This window comes from Nuphar pumila, chromosome 1 (assembly GCF_984573655.1).
Source record: "Nuphar pumila chromosome 1, dmNupPumi1.hap1.1, whole genome shotgun sequence".
In the NCBI taxonomy this organism is placed as follows: domain Eukaryota; kingdom Viridiplantae; phylum Streptophyta; class Magnoliopsida; order Nymphaeales; family Nymphaeaceae; genus Nuphar; species Nuphar pumila.
Window position 1 is genome coordinate 4,829,170 of NC_143249.1, and position 22,828 is coordinate 4,851,997.

Consider the following 22,828-nt stretch of genomic DNA (forward strand, 5'->3'; position numbering starts at 1 on the left):
TGGAAAGGGGGGACCGGGCACCATTCTTGGGGGCCAGATCGCTGAAGCTGTTGATTGCGTTTGGTGGGTCTCGGTTGTTGTCTGGTGTTAATCACACTCTAAAGATGGCAGTTGGGGAATGACATGAAAGAAAAATATAGTGCAAATAGAAAAGAACTATCATGCAGATTATGAGAAGGATTGCATGCAATGACCAACACATGACAATATTGATAATCAAAGAAGAAAAGGAGAAAAGGAACAAAGAAAGGGAAATAAAAAGAATAAAGTCAACAAAAGAAGGATTAAGATCAGAGGAACGAAGGATGAAATTAACGAATTTCTTTTTTATACTAAACTCACAAAGTAAGATAAAGAAAATATGAAAATAATCGGAGTGGATTCATCGAAAAATAATTGAGAATAGCTGTCAGCAATACTGTCTATCTTTTTTCTCTTTTTCTGAATAAGCATCATTGCCCATATCAAAGTCACTGTCGTTCCAAAACCATGAAAGAAGCCAGAATTAAAAGCTGCAACAGCTCACTCATATTATACACATTGCTCTATCATCAACTCAGGGTTTCCATTTACGACCTGTTACATATGCAGTAATTAAAAAGAATAAAAAGAAATACATGAATAAATAAACATCACAACAATCACAATTGACAACTCATAACTAAAGTAACATCATCCAGTAGACAGCGAGTACATGCAGATACTCCACCCATGAAACCACCCTATGATGGAAGTTTGTACTCCAATGTCATTGACCACAAATTAAGACTTGTGCAAATACCTAGAATGGTTATCCATCTTCTGCCCTTTGCTTGCACAGTCACTGACATGAGCACCACTCAAGTCGTAAAGCAATTGTAAACCATACATGTAACAGAAAATGAGCAACCCTAACCTTGAAATATTTTTCAACAAAATTCAAATCTCCAAGTGAAGAATTTTGTGGTTCAGATGATCTTGCAATAGTTGATTGTCTATCCTCTCTAGGACCATCTGAATCTACTGGCTAAGTGGAACTTGCTTCTGCATCTCCACGACCAAATGACTCTGAATCGCCAAGAGAAGAATTTTTTGGTTCGGATGATCTTTCAATAGTTGATTTTCTATCCTCTCCAGGACCATCTGGATCTACTGGCTCAGTGGAAGTTGAATCTGCATCTCCACAACCAAATGATTCTTCATGATCAGGGACAGTAGATTGATCACCTTGGGGATATAAATGTTTCTCATCTTCAACTGGAAGTAGAGCTGCATCGTCAACAGATATCTCCCTTTTATTTATGTAAGTTGTCATTGAACTTTCACCTTCAGATTGTTGGGACTTCAAAGGCGACACAGACCTATCAGATGCTGATTTGCTTTTCAAAGCGAAAAAGGACGATAGATTTTGCTGCTTTAGAGCTCCATTTAGAAGTTGATATGGCACCCCTTCAGAAGGCAACAATGACTACATGAATCAAACAAATACCACGCACAGAGCAATAAAATGCTAATTGCCTAGATAACATAACGAAGCAAAGCATACAAGAGAAAATCAGAAAGTGCAAAGTAAAACTGAAACAACAACCAGACAGCTTTGGAGGTGGCCAAAGCTTGCCAAGAACCTCTGAAGCAGGATCCAAAAGTAATTTGTATGATAAAGCATTCTTTGAGAAAGTTGACAGAGGCATATATGTGCACACAAGGATGTGAGTTACCTATGCATATTATATACACAAACGTATGCACATTCATATATACTAGCAGAAAATTGTTAAAATGTACCTATTATATATATATATACATATATATATATATATATATTCTGTTTATTACATCAATACCCGATAGGGGTATTTTTGTAATTTCACAGTTGTTTTAGAAAACAACTAGTTTTTCTTTTTTGATCAAATGTAATTTTTATTTTTTATTTTTTCATTTCTTTTTTTATTATTTTTGAGGACCAAAAGGGGCTCCAACATAGAAGTCGTTGGAGCCCCCAACGGTCACAAATGTGACCGTTGGGGGCTCCCAACGACTCTATGGGAGCCCCCTTTTGGCTCTCCTTTTGAGGCCCTTTGGCCCTCCTTTTTCCTCCTCCTTCTCTTGTATAAATAGGGGTGATCCCCTTGTGTATTATAATCTTGGAGAGCTCCTCTCTCTTTTCAATAAGAGGCTTTGTATATTGTTGCCTTCTTAAAGGCTTGTGCTTGTATTTTCCCTTCGTGGACTTGTGATATTTTCTCTTTTATTCATTGTTGTATGTGCTTGTATGCACTCTTTATATTTCCGCAATATCTCATTACATGGTATCAGAGCCACTCGATTCTTGAAGGAAAGGTGTGGTTCGTGTATCTCTTATTTTGGTGGACATCTTCTCACTTCTTGGCAACATCATGGAGACAAAGATTGATCTTTCTTTCAAACTCAATGGAAAGAACTATATGATGTGGGCATCGGCAATGGAGAATAATCTCAAAGGGAAGAAGCTTTGGGGTTATGTCATGGGGACCGTTCCGGAACCTAAGCTTATGCTCACAAAAATGGAAGAAGATCAAGAAAAAGCTCTTGAGGGAGATGCCCGTCTCAAGGCCATTGAAAATCATCAAAAGGAAGTAGAAGATTGGGAAAGCAATCACGCAAAAATCCTTGCGTGGTTTATGAACAATGTGGAGCTTAAGGTATGTGCTAATATAGCTAAATTTCGTCGAGCCAATGAGGCTTGGTCCTTTATGAGGGGTATGTATACCCAAAAGGATCTTGCAAGAGCATACTTCTTGCAAGAAAAAGTTAGAACCACCAAGCAAGGTGATTCTAGCATTCAAGACTACTATAGTGCCCTTAACCCACTATGGGATGAATTGGCTCTTTTAGAGCCAAAGTGGGTTTCTATAGAAGATGTTGATTTAAGACAAAAACAAATGGAACAAGAGCGATTGTTTCAATTTCTTTTTGGGCTACGCCCCAAATTTGAGCAAGTGAGATCCTCACTTCTCCATAGATCTATTTTTCCTCCTATTGAGGATGCTATTGCCGAAATCACTCAAGAGGAGACAAGGCTTGGCATGAGTAAGCATGTTGATGAAGTCCTTGCCGTATCCAAACCGGGTAACAATGTTAGAACCTATAAGCCTCCTCATTTTGGGAAACAAGGGAACTACAATGGAGGAAGAAAAATGATTGTTTGTCATTATTGCAATGAGCCGGGTCACATTAGACCCGTTTGTCCAAAGCTTATGGGAGCCTTCAAGCCTAAAGTAGCCTCTCTTGAAGAAACCACCTCCAAAGAAGATGAAGGCAAAAACAATGACATTAAAGCAACTCTTGGACAAATATTTATGGCTCTCCAACAAATGCTTAAAGTTTCTTCCTCCACATCGGGTGCGGCCATTGCTTCGACATCATCACCCGGTACGTATTCTTGGATCCTTGATTCCGGAGCTTCTTTTCATATGACCCCTCATGAGAATGCACTTAGTGATGTTTGCATCAATTCAAAGGACTCTTGTGTCTCAACGGCCGATGGAACTTTTTTGAAAATTTCAAGTATTAGCTCTTTTAAAGATTCTCAAAATTTTTGTGTTCCAAAAGTAAGAGTTGTTCCCAAATTAAATTTAAACCTTTTTTCGGTTTCTCAAATTGCCGACCATGGATGTGAAATATCTTTCTCATCTAATGGTTGTTTTGTGCAGGATCTCCGGTCCGGGAAGCGGATTGGGCAAGGCCATAGAAAGGGAGACCTCTATTATATGGACCATCTTGATCTCCCTACAAACTTTTTTTGTTCTTATGTCCAAGAAAAAAATATGGAAACTTGGCATAAAAGACTTGGTCATCCAAGTTATTCCAAAATGTATCTCTTTCCTTTTGGAAATAAATTTTGTAAGGAAAAAGAAATTAATTGCAAAGATTGCATTTTTGGAAAAATGAAGTCTATTCCTTTTCCAACTAGATCTTTTTTCTCATCAAGGCCTTTTGAATTGGTGCATTCGGATGTTTGGGGTCCTTCTCCGGTTATGTCTAAAGGGGGTTATTCATATTATGTTACGTTTGTTGATGACTTTACTCGGTATGTTTGGATTTATTTCCTTAGTCATAAGTCGGAAGTATTTACTTTCTTTAAAGATTTTCATAAAAAGGTTCAAAATCAATTTCAAAGTAACATATCTATTTTAAGATCCGATTCCGGTGGTGAATACTTATCTCACGAATTCCAAAACTATTTAAACCAAAGTCATGTCCTAGGACTCCTCAACAAAATGGCCTAGCGGAAAGGAAACATAGGCACATTATAGAAACCGCTAGAACATTGCTTGTGTCTAGAAATATTCCAAAAAAAATTTGGGCGGAAGCCGTTCTTACCTCAACCTATCTAATCAATAGAATGCCCTCTTCTAAGTTAAAAAATGCTTCTCCCTATGAGAAACTCTTTAAGTTTTCACCCGATTTTAATCGACTTCGTATTTTTGGTTGCAAATGTTTTGTCCTACTACATAAAAGGGATAAGTTATCTCCCAAAGCAATTGAATGTGTATTTTTTGGATATGGTGAAAATCAAAAAGGGTATAGATGTTATGATTTTAAGAATGATAAACTATATGTTTCAAAAGATGTAACATTTCTCGAAGAAGAAAACGGTTTTGATAAAATAGAAGAGACAAATGAAATTAATTATGTATTCTTATATGATCTTATTGATGACATACAAGAAGATTCTCTTGAAAACATAGATGACACTCACGAGGTATCCCCTCTTGACATAACACTCTCAAATGATAATAATTCAAATACAAATGTTCATGATAGCAATGCCAATATAAATGTTTACTCAAGAAGAAATCAAGAAAAACCTATTAGTGCCCTCGAAAAATACTCTCAAATTTCCGAATCCATTGAGGAACCACAAGTTAGGCATTCTTCTAGAATATCAATACCCCCAAATAGGTTTGTCTCCTATGACTCTTTAACTCCCAACTATCGGGCATGTTTGATAACGCTACACTCTTATTTTGAACCAACCCACTATAATCAAGCTAAATCTATACCTCATTGGGTTGAAGCAATGCAAGTTGAACTAAATGCTTTAAAAAAGGCCAATACTTGGGAAGTAGTTGATCTACCCTCACACAAAAAACCTATTGGTTGTCGTTGGGTCTTCAAAGTTAAAACTAAAAGCGATGGCTCTTTGGAACGATATAAAGCAAGATTGGTTGCTAAGGGATACTCCCAAGAATATGGTATTGATTACGAAGAAACATTCGCCCCCGTAGCTCGTATGACAAGTGTCAGAACCTTAATAGCTGTCGCATCAACCAAAAAATGGCCTATTTATCAACTTGACGTAAAAAATGCTTTTTTAAATGGAAGTTTAAGTGAAGAAGTTTATATGGATCCACCACCCGGAATAAATATTAAGCAAGGTCAAACACTTCGGCTTTTAAAGGCATTATATGGTCTTAAACAAGCTCCTAAGGCTTGGTATGATCGTTTTAGTGATATCATGATAAAATTAGGATTTCATTCTTGTTATACTGACACTGCTCTTTTTGTTAAAAATGCAGGTTCTAGTATCGTAATTTTGTTGCTTTATGTTGATGATATGATTATCACTGGAAATGATCAAAGTAGTATTATTAATGTTAAAAATATGTTAAAAGATAATTTTGATATGTCTGATTTAGGTTTTCTCAGATATTTTCTTGGAATTGAGGTTGCATATTCTCCTAGAGGATATATTTTGTCACAGATGAAGCTTGCTGCAGATATATGTTCTAAGTCTGGGATTTCTGATTATAAGAAGGTAGAGACTCCCGAGGTTATTAATGCCAAGTTACGGTTAGAGGATGGGGTTCTTCTGGAAGATCCTACACCCTACCGACAACTCATTGGGTCTCTTACATATTTAACCATCACCAGACCAGATATCACTCATGCGGTTCACTCAGTCAGTCAATTTCAGCATGCTCCTACAACCGTGCATATGAGTGCGGTTCTCCGAATCATTCGCTACATTCGGAATACTATCAATAAAGGGCTATTTCTATCCTCCTCTTCCCCTTTGAATCTTCTTGCTTATACTGATGCAGATTGGGGAGGTAATCCCAATGATCGAGTCTCAAATACTGGTTTTTGTGTCTTTTTAGGGGACTCATTGATTGCCTGGCGATGCAAGAAGCAGCAGAAAGTTTCACTATCATCCACTGAAGCTGAGTACCGGGCAATGGCAACCACAACAATGGAACTTGTATGGCTTCGCAGTTTGCTTAAAGATATGGGAGTTGATATTACTGAAGCCTCCAAGCTGTGTTGCGACAATAAGAGTGCCATCTATATTGCAAGCAATCATACTTTTCATGAACGTACGAAGCATATCGAAATGGATTGCCACTATGTTCGTGACGAATTTTTACGAGGAACTATTGCTCTGCCATATGTCACTTCAGAATATCAGTTGGCAGACTTCTTCACTAAAGCTCTTCCGGCTCCTCGGTTCATGTTTCTTCTCGGCAAACTTTCCGTCCTTCCCCCGTAAAGTTTGAGGGGGGGTGTTAAAATGTACCTATATATATATATATATATATATATATATATATATATATATATATATATATATATATATATATATATATTCTGTTTATTACATCAATACCCGATAGGGGTATTTTTGTAATTTCACAGTTGTTTTAGAAAACAACTAGTTTTTCTTTTTTGATCAAATGTAATTTTTATTTTTTATTTTTTCATTTCTTTTTTTATTATTTTTGAGGACCAAAAGGGGCTCCAACATAGAAGTCGTTGGAGCCCCCAACGGTCACAAATGTGACCGTTGGGGGCTCCCAACGACTCTATGGGAGCCCCCTTTTGGCTCTCCTTTTGAGGCCCTTTGGCCCTCCTTTTTCCTCCTCCTTCTCTTGTATAAATAGGGGTGATCCCCTTGTGTATTATAATCTTGGAGAGCTCCTCTCTCTTTTCAATAAGAGGCTTTGTATATTGTTGCCTTCTTAAAGGCTTGTGCTTGTATTTTCCCTTCGTGGACTTGTGATATTTTCTCTTTTATTCATTGTTGTATGTGCTTGTATGCACTCTTTATATTTCCGCAATATCTCATTACAAAAATATGTGCACAAATGCAGAAAAAATGAATAAAAAATGATTTCTTTATCTGAGAGAGAGAGACAGAGAGAGATGTGCACAAATGCACAAAAAATGAATAAAAAATGATTTCCTTATCTGAAAGAGAGAGGATTGGACATGTACAAGGCTGATGAAACTATGTTATTGGCCGAAGGTAAAATTTAGAAAGCTATTTAGCCAAATTATCAAACAAGAAATAGATCGATTAGGATGTTATAGATTATAAAAATCACATGTTAATTCCTGAACAAAAAACATAAAACAAAATAGACACAACATTGATCGTGAAAGTATGACATGCATTAATATGTTTTGTATTCTAAGGACAAATCATATATTTCTCAACAAAATAACAAATAAAGCCATTAGATTTATGACCTATATTTTAGAAAGTATGTTATGTAATATGTATTACCAAGGAAATATCATATATATTTTTAACAAAAGGAAAAAAAAGGAAAATATCATATGCATTACAAAAGTATGTTATACAATACCAAAGAAAATTAAATGTCATTTTCAAGAAAAATGAAAAAAGAAAGACCTGAACAAAACAAAGAGAAAAAATAAGGCTTGATATCATGATCCTTAATTCAATGAATAAAATTATGCAAGATATCAAAAAGGAAAAGCATAAATAATGTCAACAACTCATCTGTATTAGCAGAGGCCATCAGTCCATTGTGGACAATGAATTTTTGTTGAAAAACAAAGAGAAAGCAGATTGAAAATACTGATGCATTATCAGCATTTTCACTGGCCTATCTAAATAGTGGAGTTTCCACTATTAATGTGTGTGTGTGTGCATATACACATGCACCTTCATATATCAGATAGAAGCATATAGTGTAATGAAACAAAAGTATGCGCAAGGAAATGCCATTCAAGGACTTACAAGGATACAAAGTGTGCACAAATACAAAGCTTCACAAGCCAAATACAAAAGAGCCACTAAGGCACACACAAATCGCTTCAAAAGAGAGCACACAAGATCAAATAAAAAATAATAATATTCATAAAATGCTTAAAGGAAGCATTAGAGAAAATGGGGACAAAGAGTCCCTATATATACAACTCACGAGGGCATTGGGAGCTCCCAATAGAATCGTTGGGAGCTCCCAACGGCTATAAATATAGCCATTGGGATTGCTCCCAACGACTCCGTGGTCTTTTGACCATAGAGCCCTTATACAAAACCAAATAGGCAAAAAAATAGAAGCTTTTACTCGAGGGGGTGAACAAATAAAAAAACAAAAAAGGACAAATATATTCCTAATAGACAAGGCCTATTACATAGGTACAAAATAACCAAAATGTCCCTATAGGGCATTGCCTATCACACACACACACACACACACCACTTGGGTTCAAGCATGGCAAGCTCATCCCAAATTGAAGAGAGTTTCGCAAAATACTCTCTTATAGACATATCACCTTGAACAAGAGTTAACGCTCTCTTTTGAAGATAATACTTATGGGACAAGTCCCTAGAAGTATACATCTTCTCAAGATACTCCCACGCTTGAGAAGCCTTTTTAAACTTTATAATGTTGGCATTAATCCTTGTCTCAACGGAAGAGAAAATCCAAGACAAGATCTTAAAATTCTTTATTTCCCATTGCTCATGTTTCCTACTATATTCCTCAAGAGCATTAGTTCTTTCATCTCCCTCAAGGATTTTGATTTCTCCTTCTTTAACAAAAGTAATTTTAGGCTCGGGTTCCGGAATCGAGCCTTGAATGTAACCCCAAAGCCCTTTCCCTTTGATGTGAGCTTCCATATTTCCGACCCACACATGATAATTTGAGCCATTTAGCTTGAAACCAAGAGAAAAATGGGAGTCTTTCTCACCCATTAGAGAGGAAAGAAGAAAGAAAAGAATACGTACCACAATAAGATTTTAAATCTTTCTTGTTGTAGTAATCTTCTAAAATATTGAATGAAGAAGAGCCTCCACTCCAATCACCAAAAAGTTGAAGGCACGTTTTTCGAGGCACTTGATATTGAGAAGAATCACACCAATTTCTTTCTCCAAACAACCTTGCTCTTATACCATGTGAAAATCTCTACAAAAAGAGATTGTGTGTAACACCACAATACAAGAAATACAAAGAGTGCACAAAGGCACAAAGGAGAACACTCACAAGTGCACGAAAGCACGGATACACATGCACAACAGCATGAAACAAAATGAACTTCAATTCATAAGTTCCAAAGAGGGGCTTTACAATATTGCATATGCACTCACAAAAAAGAATATGTTTACAAGGGCCACTAAGGCCTATTTATAATGCAAAAAGAAGCCACAGGTGCAGCTCAATATGACTGTTGGAGCTGCACCCAACGGTCACATTTGTGACTGTTGGGGCAGCTCCAACAGCTATATGGAGCTGTCCCTTTCACAACAGTCAAAAAGAAAAAAAAAAGTGTAAAAAGCAAAAGTAAATAAAAAAAGAAAAAGTACAAATGTTAGCTCATTAGGGTGGCTGACACCTATTGAGTAAAAGGACTGAAATACCCCTGATGGGTATTTCAGTTTACAGTTAAAAGAGACATAATATTTTAACAACACACACATTATGTGTGTGTGTATAGCAGTCAGCTGTGCTAGACACAACAAAAGTAAGAAATAAAATAAAATACTAAAAATAATACAACAAACAACAACAACAACTATGCCTTCATCCCAAAACAATTGGGGTCGGTGATATGAACCAAAAAAAGAAAATCATTCTGGGTCTTCCACATGAATCCTTCTCCTCCAATCATTTCTATCCAATGTCATGTCCTCGGTGAGGTTCAAAGCATTCATATCATTTCCTATCATCTTCATCCAAGTCTTCTTAGGCCTACCCCGACCTCTTTTAACTAATATATTTTCCCATTTCTCCATCCTTCTAACTGGAGCATCATTAGGCCTTCGTCGAATATGTCCAAACCACCGTAAACGAATTCTCTCTCATCTTATTTTCAATGGATGCAACGCCTACCTTCTTACGTATCTCCTCGTTTCGAATCTTATCTTTTATTGTATTTCAACACATCGATCTAAGCATACGCATCTCAGCAACACTCATTTTTTGAATATGATGTCTCTTGGCAGCCTAACATTCTGTGACATATAGTAAAGCGAGCCTAATTGTCGTCCTATAAAACTTTTCCTTCAACCGCAATGGCATTCTGCGATCGCACAATACTCCAGTTGCACTTTTTCATTCCATCCACCCAACCTTTATCTTATGATTTACATCTCCATCAATTTCTTCATATTTTTGAATGATAGATCCCAAATATTTGAAACAGTCATCCACCGGTATTTCTTGCTCACCAAGCTTCACTACACTCCCATCACTACTTCATTGCTTACTAAACCGACATTCCATATATTTTGTCATACTCTTACTCAACTTAAAACCTCTTGTTTCCAATGTCTGTGCCATAATTCTAACTTGGCATTAACTTCAGCTCTAGACTCATCAATCAAAACAATATCATCAGCAAACAACATACACTACGGCACATTTTCTTGAATTGATCTTGTAAGCTTATCCATCACTATATCAAATAGGAAAGGGCTTAATGCAGATCCTTGATGTAACCCAACCGTTATAGGAAAATCGGTTGTCACCCCTCCACAAGTGTGGACATTGGTTACTACTCCTTCGTACATATCTTTAATTATACTAATGTACTTGAGAGAAACACCTTTCTTCATCATTCTCCACCAGAGAACATCCATAGGTACTCTATTGTATGCTTTCCCCAAATCAATAAAAACCATATATAAATCTTTGTTCCTCTCTCTATATCTCTCAATAAGTTGTCTAAGAAGATAGTATAGCTTTCATAGTTGATCTTCCAGGCATAAAACCAAATTGATTCTCCAATATCATGACAACCTTCCTCAACCTATACTCAATCACCCTCTCCCAAAGTTTCATAGTATGACTCATGAGTTTTATACCACGATAGTTTGTGCAATCTTGTATATCACCCTTATTCTTATATAGAGGCACCAAAGTACTCTTACTTCACTCATTAGGCATCTTATTTGTCCGCCAAATCTTGTTAAAAAGATTTGTCAACCATTCTAAACCTTTCTCCCCAAGCATTTTCAAGCCTCGATAGGTATACCATCTAGGCCAACTGCCCTTCTTGATTTCATTTTCTTCAAAGCCTCTGCAATTTCTTTCTTTTGAATCTTGCGCATGAAGTCACGATTCATCTCATGAAAAGGAATGGAGAAGTCTCAAAGATCCTAAGCATGAATTTCATTAAATAGCTTATCAAAATAATCTTTCCATCTCTCCTTAATCTCCTTATCTTTGACTAAAACCCTTTGTATTTCATTTTTGATACATCTAACCATACCCAGATCTCTCGATTTCCTATCTCTCATCTTTGTAAGCCTATAAATATCCTTCTCGACCTCTTTGGTATCCAACTTGTCATAAACCTCCTTATATATCTTATCCCTCGTGTTTCGAACTACTTTTTTAGCTTCCTTCTTTGTTATCATATACTTCTCCAAATTTTCATTATCACGACTCTTACTTAGATTTCTATAATACTCTTTTTTAACCTTAATAGCTAATTTGACATCCTCATTCCACCATGATGTATCCTTATCTAGCGGAGCACCACCTTTAGACTCACCCAATACCTCCTTAGCCACCTTTCTCATGCCACCCGCTATCTTATTCCACATTGATTCTGAATCCTCCTCGAGACACCCCAAAATACTAAAAATAATAAAATGAGAAAATTTGTGAATTTTTTTTAATATTTTAAATATTACTACCAAACCAAGATGATCAACAACAAACAACAACAACTACGCCTTCATCCCAAAACAATTGGGGTCGGCGATATGAACCAACAAAGAAAATCATTCTGGGTCTTCCACATGAATCCTTCTCCTCCAATCATTTCTATCCAATGCCATGTCCTCGGTGAGGTTCAAAGCATTCATATCCTTTCTTATCATCTTCATCCAAGTCTTCCTAGGCCTACCCCGACCTCTTTTAACTAATATATTTTCCCATTTCTCCAACATTCTAACTGGAGCATCATTAGGCCTTCGCTGAATATGTCCTAACCACCGTAAACGATTCTCTCTCATCTTATTTTCAATGGGTGCAACGCCTACCTTCTTACGTATCTCCTTGTTCTGAATCTTATCTTTTATTGTATTTCCACACATCCATCTAAGCATACGCATCTCAGCTACACTCATTTTTTGAATATGATGTCTCTTGGCAGCCCAACATTCCGTACCATATAGTAAAGCGGGCCTAATAGTCGTCCTATAAAACTTTCCCTTCAACTGCAATGACATTCTACGATCGCACAACACTCCAGTTGCACTTTTCCATTTCATCCACCCAACCTTTATCCTATGATTTACATCTGCATCAATTTCTCCATACTTTTGAATGATAGATCCCAAATATTTGAAACAATCATCCACTGGTATTTCTTGCTAACTAAGCTTCACTACACTTCCATCACTACTTCGTTGCTTACTAAACCGACATTCCATATATTCTGTCTTACCCTTACTCAACTTAAAACCTCTTGCTTCCAATGTCTGTCTCCATAATTCTAACTTAGCATTAACCCCAGCTCTAGACTCATCAATCAAAACAATATCATCAGCAAACAACATACACCACGGCACATTTTCTTGAATTGATCTCGTAAGCTCATCCATCACTATAGCAAATAGGAAAGGGCTTAAAGCAGATCCTTGATGTAACCCAACCGTTATAGGAAAATTGGTTGTCACCCCTCCACAAGTGTGGACATTGGTTACTACTCCTTCGTACATATCTTTAATTATACTAATGTACTTGAGAGAAAAAGTTTTCTTCATCATTCTCCACCAGAGAACATCCATAGGTACTCTATTGTATGCTTTCCCCAAATCAATAAAAACCATATGTAAATCTTTGTTCCTCTCTCTATATCTCTCAATAAGTTGTCTAAGAAGATAGTATAGCTTCCATAGTTGATCTTCCAAGCATAAAACCAAATTGATTCTCCGATATCATGACAACCTTCCTCAACCTATACTCAATCACCCTCTCCCAAAGTTTCATAGTATGACTCGTGAGTTTTATACCACGATAGTTTGTGCAATCTTGTATATCACCCTTATTCTTATATAGAGGCACCAAAGTACTCTTCCTCCACTCATTAGGCATCTTATTTGTCTGCCAAATCTTGTTAAAAAGATTTATCAACCATTCTAAACTTTTCTCTCCCAAGCATTTCCAAGCCTCGATAGGTATACCATCTGGGCCAACTGCCCTTCTTGATTTCATTTTCTTCAAAGCCTCTGCAATTTCTTTCTTTTGAATCTTGCGCATGAAGTCACGATTCATCTCATGAAAAGGAATTGACAAGTCTCCAAGATCCTGAGCATGACTTCCATTAAATAGCTTATCAAAATAATTTTTCCATCTCTCCTTAATCTCCTCATCTGTGACTAAAACCCTTTGTGTTTCATCTTTGATACATCTAATCATACCCAGATCCCTCGATTTTCTATCTCTCATCTTTGCAAGCCTATAAATATCCTTCTCGCCCTCTTTGGTATCCAACTTGTCATAAACCTCCTTATATACCTTATCCCTCGCATTTCGAACTACTTTTTTAGCTTCCTTCTTTGCTATCATATACTTCTCCAAATTCTCATTATCACGACTATTACTTAGATTTCTATAACACTCTCTTTTAACCTTAATAGCTAATTTGACATCCTCGTTCCACCATGATGTTTCCTTACCTAGCGGTGCACCGCCTTTAGACTCACCCAATACCTCCTTAGCCACCTTTCTCATGCCACCCGCTATCTTATTCCACATTGAGTCTGAATCCTCCTCGAGACACCAATCAGCTTCCTTAACTACCTGCTCTACAAACATTCTTTGTTTAGCTCCTTTCAGTGCCCACCACTTAATTCTAGGATTTATCCTATGTCTATCCCTTTTGCGGCATTGTCTAATTCTAAGATCTAAAATTAGGACTCTATGTTGTGTAGCTATACTTTCTCCCGGTATAACCTTACAATCGATGCAACAACCCCTATCTCTTTTTCTAAGTAGAAAAAAATATATCTGACTCGTATTAACCCCACTTTTAAATGTTACTATGTGAGACTCCCTCTTCCTAAACCAAGTGTTTGCTAAGATCATATCATAAGAGAAACTAAAATCTAAAATCCTTTCTCCACTTTCGTTTCTTTCTCCTATATCATAACCTTCATGGATACTCTCAAATTCATCCCTACTAATGCCTACATGTCCTTTAAGGTCACCGCCGATGAAGAGCTTGTCATCATAAGATATCCCTTGTACTACTCCATCTAAATCTTCCAAAAATTGACGCTTAATGGAATCATCTAAACCTACTTGAGGTGCATAAACACTAATAATATTAATAATATTCGTACCTAATACTAATTTAATAAGTAAAATCCTATCACCCTTCCTACGGACCTCAACTATATTATCTATAAACTCACGACTCATAACAATCCTTACTCCATTCTTATTTTTATTTATTCCTGTATACCAAATCTTATATCCCCGAGGTTCTATCACTTTTGCCTTCTCACCTACCCATTTGGTCTCTTATAGACATAAAATATCAATCTTTCTCCTACACATAACATCTACTAACTCTACCAACTTACCATTTAAAGACCCTATGTTCCAAGTGGCTAACCTAATTTTATGGTCTTGGACTAACTTCTTTACCCCCACCCGTCCAACAAAGTGAGGGAACCCTTGCCTATTTGACACCACACCCGGGCGCCGGTGTGACACGTCGCTTCCGGGCGACGACCTAGCAACCCTTGCCCATTTATCACTGCCTTCGGGCCTATAGAGTACAGCGCGTCGCTCAGTATGGAACGCCCCAACGAAATTCTCATATTTGTTCATATTCATAGGGTATGACTAAGTTTTTATGTTGGCTGTCACTGGCCTACTGCAACCCTCCTCCTTTATCCGGGCTTGGGACCGGCAGTGTATAACTAAACAATTATACACAGGCGGAGTTACCAAACCAAGATGATCATGTTTAAAAATTATAATAACATAAATATCGACAAGGTGCCTCCGCCTAAGCATTCACCTAGGTCACCTCAACGCCTATATTTTAATCACTAACACACACACACTGACACACATCCGGATGTATATATCCAAGCTCCTCATGCGCTCAACTCAAAAAAAAGCTTGGCCCAAGCTCATTTATTTAATAAAGAAGCAGACCCAGACTTACTGTAAGCTTCTTACATAGGTGGGAAGCTTGCTACCTAAAAGCTCGCTTTATAAGCTCGATACTCCTCACTTATGAAACTTGATGAGAATCTCGATTCTCCCACACTTCTCTTATGCTTTCCATACGCTTCATCTATTCTTCTTATACGTTCTCTCACTCTACTTTTCATATTTTTTATGTGTTTCCTCTCATGCTTCTCAATCACTTCCATGTGCTTTCTCTAAATTGCCAGCCAAAATTTCATAAGACAAGGAGAATATCTTGGAGTTCAAATAAGTGTGGCCCTTCTGGATCAAAGCAGCATTATATCTCGACTGATCTAGGGGCAGGGGGAAAAGGCTTTGCTGACTAGATCTCCTGCAGATGAAAGATTCCAACACATCTAACTATCAAAATATGAAGTGATTGAACAAGCATGTTCACAAGGAGCAATGGTTGAGAAAATGTTCAATTTCAATTATCCAAGTTACGAGTCAGCCCAGTTCATGGTCAAGACATTTCAACTGTGCCCTGAAACCTTCCACCCTGTCTTGTCATTCACCATTATTAAATGGCACTTGAATGTCTGAGAAGTTCACGATGTGAAACTCAAACAAGCTTTAATTACCATCTGTCAAGGGGCTCTCCATGAAGAATGAGATATCCGCATCATGCACAAATGGCCTCTTGCCTCCATCAACCCATCACTTATTTAAGCAGCATTCTAGCATCAGATTTTGAGTTATATTCCTCTTGCACAAGCAGGGGATGCTTTGAGTCTGCTCGATGGGACGCCAAATCAATGAAAAGTGCAATCATATCCAGGAATAAGAATCAGGATCCAAGCATTTCTTGCTCAAGTATTGGAGTGTGATGTTCGATTTGCACCCAAATCTTGTACATCTATGGCTGTTTAACTGGCTGTGTTGGTAAAGTTATATTCAAACATATAATGGAAGATAAACCTCCCACACGGTTGCCTAAATCTCTATGAGGCTTAAAATGAATAATTTACTTGGTTACTTTTTACCTGGTTTCTCTAATCACAGCTTGGCAGTAAAAAGAGACGTAAAACAAATGACAACAACAACTACTACTACTGTAAATGTGGATGATAATTAAGTACAGCTCCTTTTTCCATAACGCAATCATTCTCCCTCCCCTATATCTCAATTTTTTCACTGAACTCCAAGGTCCATCTGGCACAAGAATCATCATCAATACAATCACAAGCAAAAATATGTACTCGGTTGACTGAATTGCACAACCTACATCAAATAACAAAATCATTCACAATCAGAAGAGATTTCCACGATAAAGAGAACTCACGATTCACCGCTATCGAGTCCAACAACCACGCCGGCTTGACAACGGGGAGCCCTTTGCTAAAGGACCTATACAAGGAAACAACAACAACACTAAAAACTAAGCATTCCTTAAAGAAACGAAAACGCAAGCGATCTCGAGGCGGCAAGAACGCGCACCTGAAGTTCTTAATTTTGCTATCCGGCAAATTGCTACAGATGATATGAGTAACGCGTTTCCTCGAGAAGTAGTTCTCGAACCGTCCTCCGTGCTTCAACATATAGTTCCGGAGTTCCTGGCTAGAAGGAATGGTGAATCCATCGACGAATATGGAAATCCCGTGAAAGAGACCCTTCTTCCCATTCGAACCGCTACCGGGTGATCGAAAAAACAAATCAAAAAGAAAATCAACACCAAGAAACCCTCCAAAACATCAAAGAAAAAGAAATAAACGGATTCAGAAGACTACCTCGGGGACGAGCTCGAAGCATCCACATCGAATTGCGACCTGAGCTTACGATTCTTCTCGTCCATGTAAATGCGAGATCACGGAAAATCGGAGAAATGTTTAGGGTTTCGAAAGAAAAGTCGCTTTGGAAGAGAAAGAAAAAGAGGAGAAGAGGGAGAACCTGCCGAAATCGGTGAAGGGAGAGCATCTTAAGGCGAGCGGTTTGGAAGAGGCGGGAGAATTGGAGCCCCACGTCATGCCTAGGATTTTCTGCTTCTTCTTCCCGGAACTGGAATCGTCGGAATCTCGATTCCGCTTCCCGGGCCTCCCGGAATCGGAACTCATGGCGTTGAGCTTTCTCTCGACCGGAGTCGGTGGCGGTGAAACGCGGAGATGGAAGAAGGGGACGGAGACGGAGTGAACCGCCAAACCCTTTATATGTAGGTCCCGCTTTAAGTTTAAACGATGGAATTGGACCGACTGGGAGTCTGGGAGCATGTTGTTTCGACGGATCGGATACTAGTACCGAGATCCGATCCAATATGCTTGTACCTGAATCAATGGACGGTGAAGATGTCAAATCACTTCTCTCCTCGTAGAGTTGATGTAAACGGGTCGGACTCGGTTCGGATCTGGGATTACTGAATTCGACCTAATCGGAGCTGGCTTTACAGGATTTGGATTCAGATTCGGGTCAGCTTGAAGAAAAGTAATAGTGGACCCATGTCTCATTAGCTAATTGGATATATGTAACCGGGTTGATTCATCCATCGGATTTAGATTCAGATCACATTTGAATTTAGATACCAAAATACAGAACTTCATACCGAATCCAACTCCGAATGTTAATTGGTTTCTACTTACTTTACCCCATTCGATTGATTGGATTTGGATTCCGTTTGGCAGCCAGCCCAAACTTAACCCATTGACATCCTAATAGTTACTTAGGTCTCTGGAGGAGTGAGCAGCCGGCCAGCCCCGGCATGGCCTGCACCTTCAAATGTAGGGATGTCAACGGATTGGATATATATGATATCCGACCCAATTCAAATCCGATTAATCGGATTCTATTGAGAAAACTGAATCCGATTAGTAACCAGATTCGGATTTTTGTTTAGGATTTCATGTCTGAATTCCACAGATATCTGAATCTGATTACATGTACATTTTTGGATGCAGTATCCGTTTGTTTCCATCCAAATCTGAATCTGAGACTGAGGAGTCCAATTAGCCGATATCTGATTAGTCAGATTTGGTATTGGCTACATCTAACCCGAATCTGAATGGTTTACATCCATATTCAAAGGGACATGGCCTGGTCAAACTGGCACGTCTATTTGGACCAGCACGACAGCAGCCTGATGAGGCACACCCACCATCTTGCAAGGGCCAGACCAGGCTGTCCAGCTCTAAATTTAAACCGAGTGCACCAGCTGTTGACGGGCATGGGCCGTATTGGTGCAAAAGAATCATGTTAGATCCGAATATGGTTCCTAATTCTAAGCAATATATCTGAATCAGCCAAATACAAATTATATTGGATACAGTGCAGTGGGATTTAGATCTAAATACTATATGATAACAGGCACTGAAGTTTTTAACTTGTAAATAGTAGACTGGTCATAGATCCGACAGAAAATTGCACTTGGTACCTGAATCCAAATCGGGAAAGGTCGAAATGGATGAAAGCAAATGCAACCCTATCATACATATGGATCTTATTTGAGATCTATATCTGGGAAGTAGGTTTTTAGAATTGAATGAGTGGCCCGACCTCACCGATCCATTTGGAAAGCAGATCAGGTCATACTGAACATGAGCGTTTTTTCTCATGCCGACATCGTGGCCATCCGATTTGCATTTTAAAAAGTTCAAAAGTCAACAAAACCACGTGGCATTCATCCAAAATGCAAACAGACGGCCACGATGTCGGCATGAGCAAAAACGCTCATGTTCAGCATGACCTGATCTGCTCCCATCCATTTGTACCCCTAATGGGTTGGTTGACCAGCCAGAGGTGCATAAATGGGCCAGGCCTAATCCATTTCCGGTTGGGGCTTGGTCACAAGAAACCAGGCCAGGCACAACTACTCCCCAAATTTGAACCCTGGTGCTTTATTGCATAGTTATTGGGTGCGCCTTCCAAGAGGCAAATCGTACTTCTCAGGAAGCTTGCTTATGGAGCGGGAATTACCAGGGAAATTCGCTTCCCATTAGTGGGAAGCGGCCTTCCCACTCACTTCTCAAATCGATTCTCTCGCATCGCTTTTGTTTTCACCTTGTTGCGCTCTTGTTTTTTTTGTGTTTTTTTATGCTATTATTTATTTTCCGCTTCTTGCTTCCCCCTTTGTTTTTCGTTCACTTCTCCCTAGTTTCCCTTTTTGATGTTTGGAAGCGAGAAAATTTCTCATAAAGAAAATTTTGCCTACAAGCAGTTTTGATATGATAATGTTTTTAAATTAAAAAATCCACTTGTTTGTGTAACATGAGAAAAATAAGATGAAAAATCTTGAAAAATCGAGAGAGGAGAGGAAGAGGGTGGTGGTGGTGGAGCTTATACATCACTGCTCTCTTCAGTGTGCCAAAGAGCTTCTCCCGAAGGCGTCGATGTTGCAAGGCGATGAAATCTAGCTCGTTCACCCTGTCGACCATGCTCTTGCAGACCGTCACTACAAAAAAAAACAGGTCATTGCCGATGATATTTATCATCGGCAATATATGATTTATGATGGCCAATAACATAAACGATGATAAACATCGTTGCCATGGGCGTTGGCTTTTTATAGTTGTTTATATTACTGTTTTCGACATAAATATCATCATTTTTATAAAAAATTAAATTTGACATAATCGGTACAAAGCTATTGGCTCTAAAATATCGCCGGTAATAGAAATTAAAGGCAACGATAATTATTGTCTGCTATACTAATTGAAACTGATGATATATATCGTCGCCTATATTATTTAAAGCCGACAATACATATCGTCGGATATGATAGTTAAAAGCAACAAAAAATATCGTTGCCTTATATTCTTCAACACCAACGATAAATATCGTCTATTATATATTAAAAGTCGACGATAATTATCGTCGTATATATATTGAAAAATCATATATATTTAAATAACCGACGATAATTGTCTTCGGTTATAGCAATTAAATTTGATGATAAATATCGTTGACTATATTTAATATCAATGATGATATGAATCATCGGTTCTATATTAAAGTCGACAATAATTACTATCATATTATATTGCCAAATCATATATGTCCATATGGCCAATGATATTTATCGTTGGCATTAACTATTTTTTTTTTTTTTAAATCCAACGATATTTATTGTCGACATTGATTATAATTTTTTTTTTTTTTACAAATTTAAACCCTAAAAATTTATATACGTACAAGTACAAAATGATCAATTATGATAGCACAGACCAACCTAATACAAAATGTTCTTCAGTCAGGAAACAAGCCACAACAACATCGTTGATACCCGGAATAAACCGAAACAAGGATTAAACTGAATGCTTTGTGCTGCCAGCATTGTTGCTACAAGGAATAAACAGAAACATTGTTTATCCAGTAAATATTTCAGAGCTTAATAAAGGCACTGAGTATAAAATACATGTAGTTGGATTCAAATATCTGTCAGTGGTTAGCAGACTTCTTCAAAGTCGTCATCACCCAAGAGCACATCAACCACATCGAGCACAACGACACTGGAAAGTAGAAAAGAGAGGAGAGGACAATGCTGATCAGTAGAAGTGGCAATGCAATCTAACCTGAAACTCTCCTTGCAAAGTGCACTTGTTAACAAAATAAAGGATTGTCTGTCAACATGCTCAGCCTTTGACTTGAACCAGAGTCAGAATTTTGGCAAAAAGCCACTACTGACGGATGAAAGCCTTTCATTGGTAAGTCTGACAATAACTGTACAAAGCATATACTTTGTTTCTGAAACATTCTAGTAGTTGAAATTTACTGTGGCCATCATTACTGCTTCTCTCGTTTGTTTTTTTCAGAACAAAGTAATGACAACATTTCTGTGTTGACGATGTATATGTTGTTAATGAATTTATCAAACAAAAAGAAGTGAACAAAAATCCTATAATACAATGGGAACTCAAACAATTATTTTTACTCCCCATTGTAGAAATACCCCACCGGTGAATTTAGGGAACATTAGTTACTCAACCCAATGATAACAAAGAGAGCCAAGTGAGTTCAGTTTGTACCTCAGCATCAAGCCCCAAAGGATTTCTTCTAATAACATCCTTCAAATATGCTCTCTCCAAGGACTCCCAAAGATCAACATCATTGTGCTTATTAAATGGGTTAAGATTAAATCTAAAGCAAGAACAAGACCAAATTTGTTAAGTGAATTATTCCATGAAGGACATAGGAACAGAAAAAAAAGGTTGCAGTTATCTTCAATTTGGGATGTAAATGGTTTGGATTCGGGTTGAATGTAGCCAATAGGAAATCCAACTAATCGGATATTGGCTAACCGGATACTTCGATGGAAAAAAGCTAATACCGAATACAAAAAATTACATGTAAATGATTAAGAAGTGTAAGTGTCTTACCTTTATTTAGAATGTATATGCATCCAAAAAATCACCTATCTGAATTCAACTTCAAATCCAAAAGATCATATACTGCAAGTCTGAATTTGACTAGAATATGCATACTGAATCGTCTAAACATCCATATCCAAGAACAACACGATAGATTCAAACTGGAGGTCCAACGAAAACCAATTAATTTGCACTTTTCCATGTAAAAGAAACAATAAGACATTGTGTTTAGGAATTTAAGCAGCAAGAGATGATATACAAATTGACCATTCCCATCCATACATGCATAACTTGCTAATGATATGAATGCAGATACATTCTAATTTAAGTTCAGCACGCATGATAGCCAATTCTTACCAATCTCCTTGATCAGGTTAGAACACAACAAAATTAAAAGAAATATACCTATAAAAGAGTGGTAGTTACCTGCTCTATCCATGAATCTGATTTGCGGCAGGATATTCTTCTAGTTCTTGGAGGCTGCTCGCGATCTTCTTCCAGTTCTTGGAGGCGAAGACGGTGAAGCCGAAGAGCAGCACAATCAAGAGGAACATCACCAAGAGGTAGACACACAAGAGCCAAGTGACCCTGTAGCAGGTGCCCACAAGGGCAGGAGTAGAGGCCGCAGGTCAGACCCATCCTGGTGGCCTACCACCTGCAATGGTTGGCCACCAGCTAACGAGTCGCCTAACTCCTATCCACTTCCCCTATCTTCATCTCTTTCTATCGTCCATAATGGATGGAAGCAACCACTGCCCACCACCTACTAGAATTCTGTCGGTGGGTGGTCACTAGCCTCCCATGATCGATGGGTGGTGGTGGTGAGATGGATGGTGGGGGTGGTGAGATAGAGAGGGAGAGCCACAAAATTTCCTGAAAACATCCCTTCACCCCTCTGGATGAATGTTTCTTATCAAAAAGTGTATTTTTTAAAAAAACTCCCAGAGAAAAAAATATCTCATTTAGAATGGTGAGAAATCATACTTTTTTCTCTTCATTTTCACTTTTACTACATCTTTCTCAATTTCAAACATGCCCTTTTTGTTTCTCACACACTTCCAAAACCAAATTGGTTTCATGCTTCACCCTACTTTTTAACATGCACTT

The 22,828-nt window shown here is 37.9% G+C and overlaps 1 protein-coding gene and 1 long non-coding RNA gene across 4 annotated transcripts in view; both read right to left on the reverse strand.

Annotated features, from left to right (window-relative positions):
* The window catches only part of LOC149847754 (translesion synthesis protein REV1-like), a 28,167-nt gene extending 10,757 nt beyond the window's left edge, over positions 1-17,410 (reverse strand). Inside the window, exons 1-5 of one of the 3 annotated variants that reach the window (XM_089998972.1) lie at positions 17,159-17,410; positions 16,869-17,060; positions 16,714-16,778; positions 1,306-1,428; positions 896-1,236 (exon numbers count right to left, since the gene is read on the reverse strand). In XM_089998972.1, the coding sequence (XP_089855098.1) occupies positions 1,007-1,236; positions 1,306-1,428; positions 16,714-16,778; positions 16,869-17,060; positions 17,159-17,223 (675 nt within the window). In that variant the 5' untranslated portion in view covers positions 17,224-17,410 and the 3' untranslated portion in view covers positions 896-1,006. Of the gene's footprint in view, positions 1-895; positions 1,429-16,713; positions 16,779-16,868; positions 17,061-17,158 lie in introns of all 3 variants that reach the window. The other 2 variants (XM_089999054.1, XM_089999144.1) reach the window with 2 other exon arrangements.
* A 3,133-nt stretch (positions 17,411-20,543) lies between these two features.
* On the reverse strand, positions 20,544-22,518 carry LOC149847755 (uncharacterized). The gene is made up of 2 exons (XR_016432433.1): positions 22,148-22,518; positions 20,544-20,863 (listed from the first exon to the last, which is right to left on the reverse strand). It is a non-coding gene; the product is annotated as an uncharacterized LOC149847755 (long non-coding RNA).
* Between the last annotated feature and the right edge of the window lie 310 nt (positions 22,519-22,828).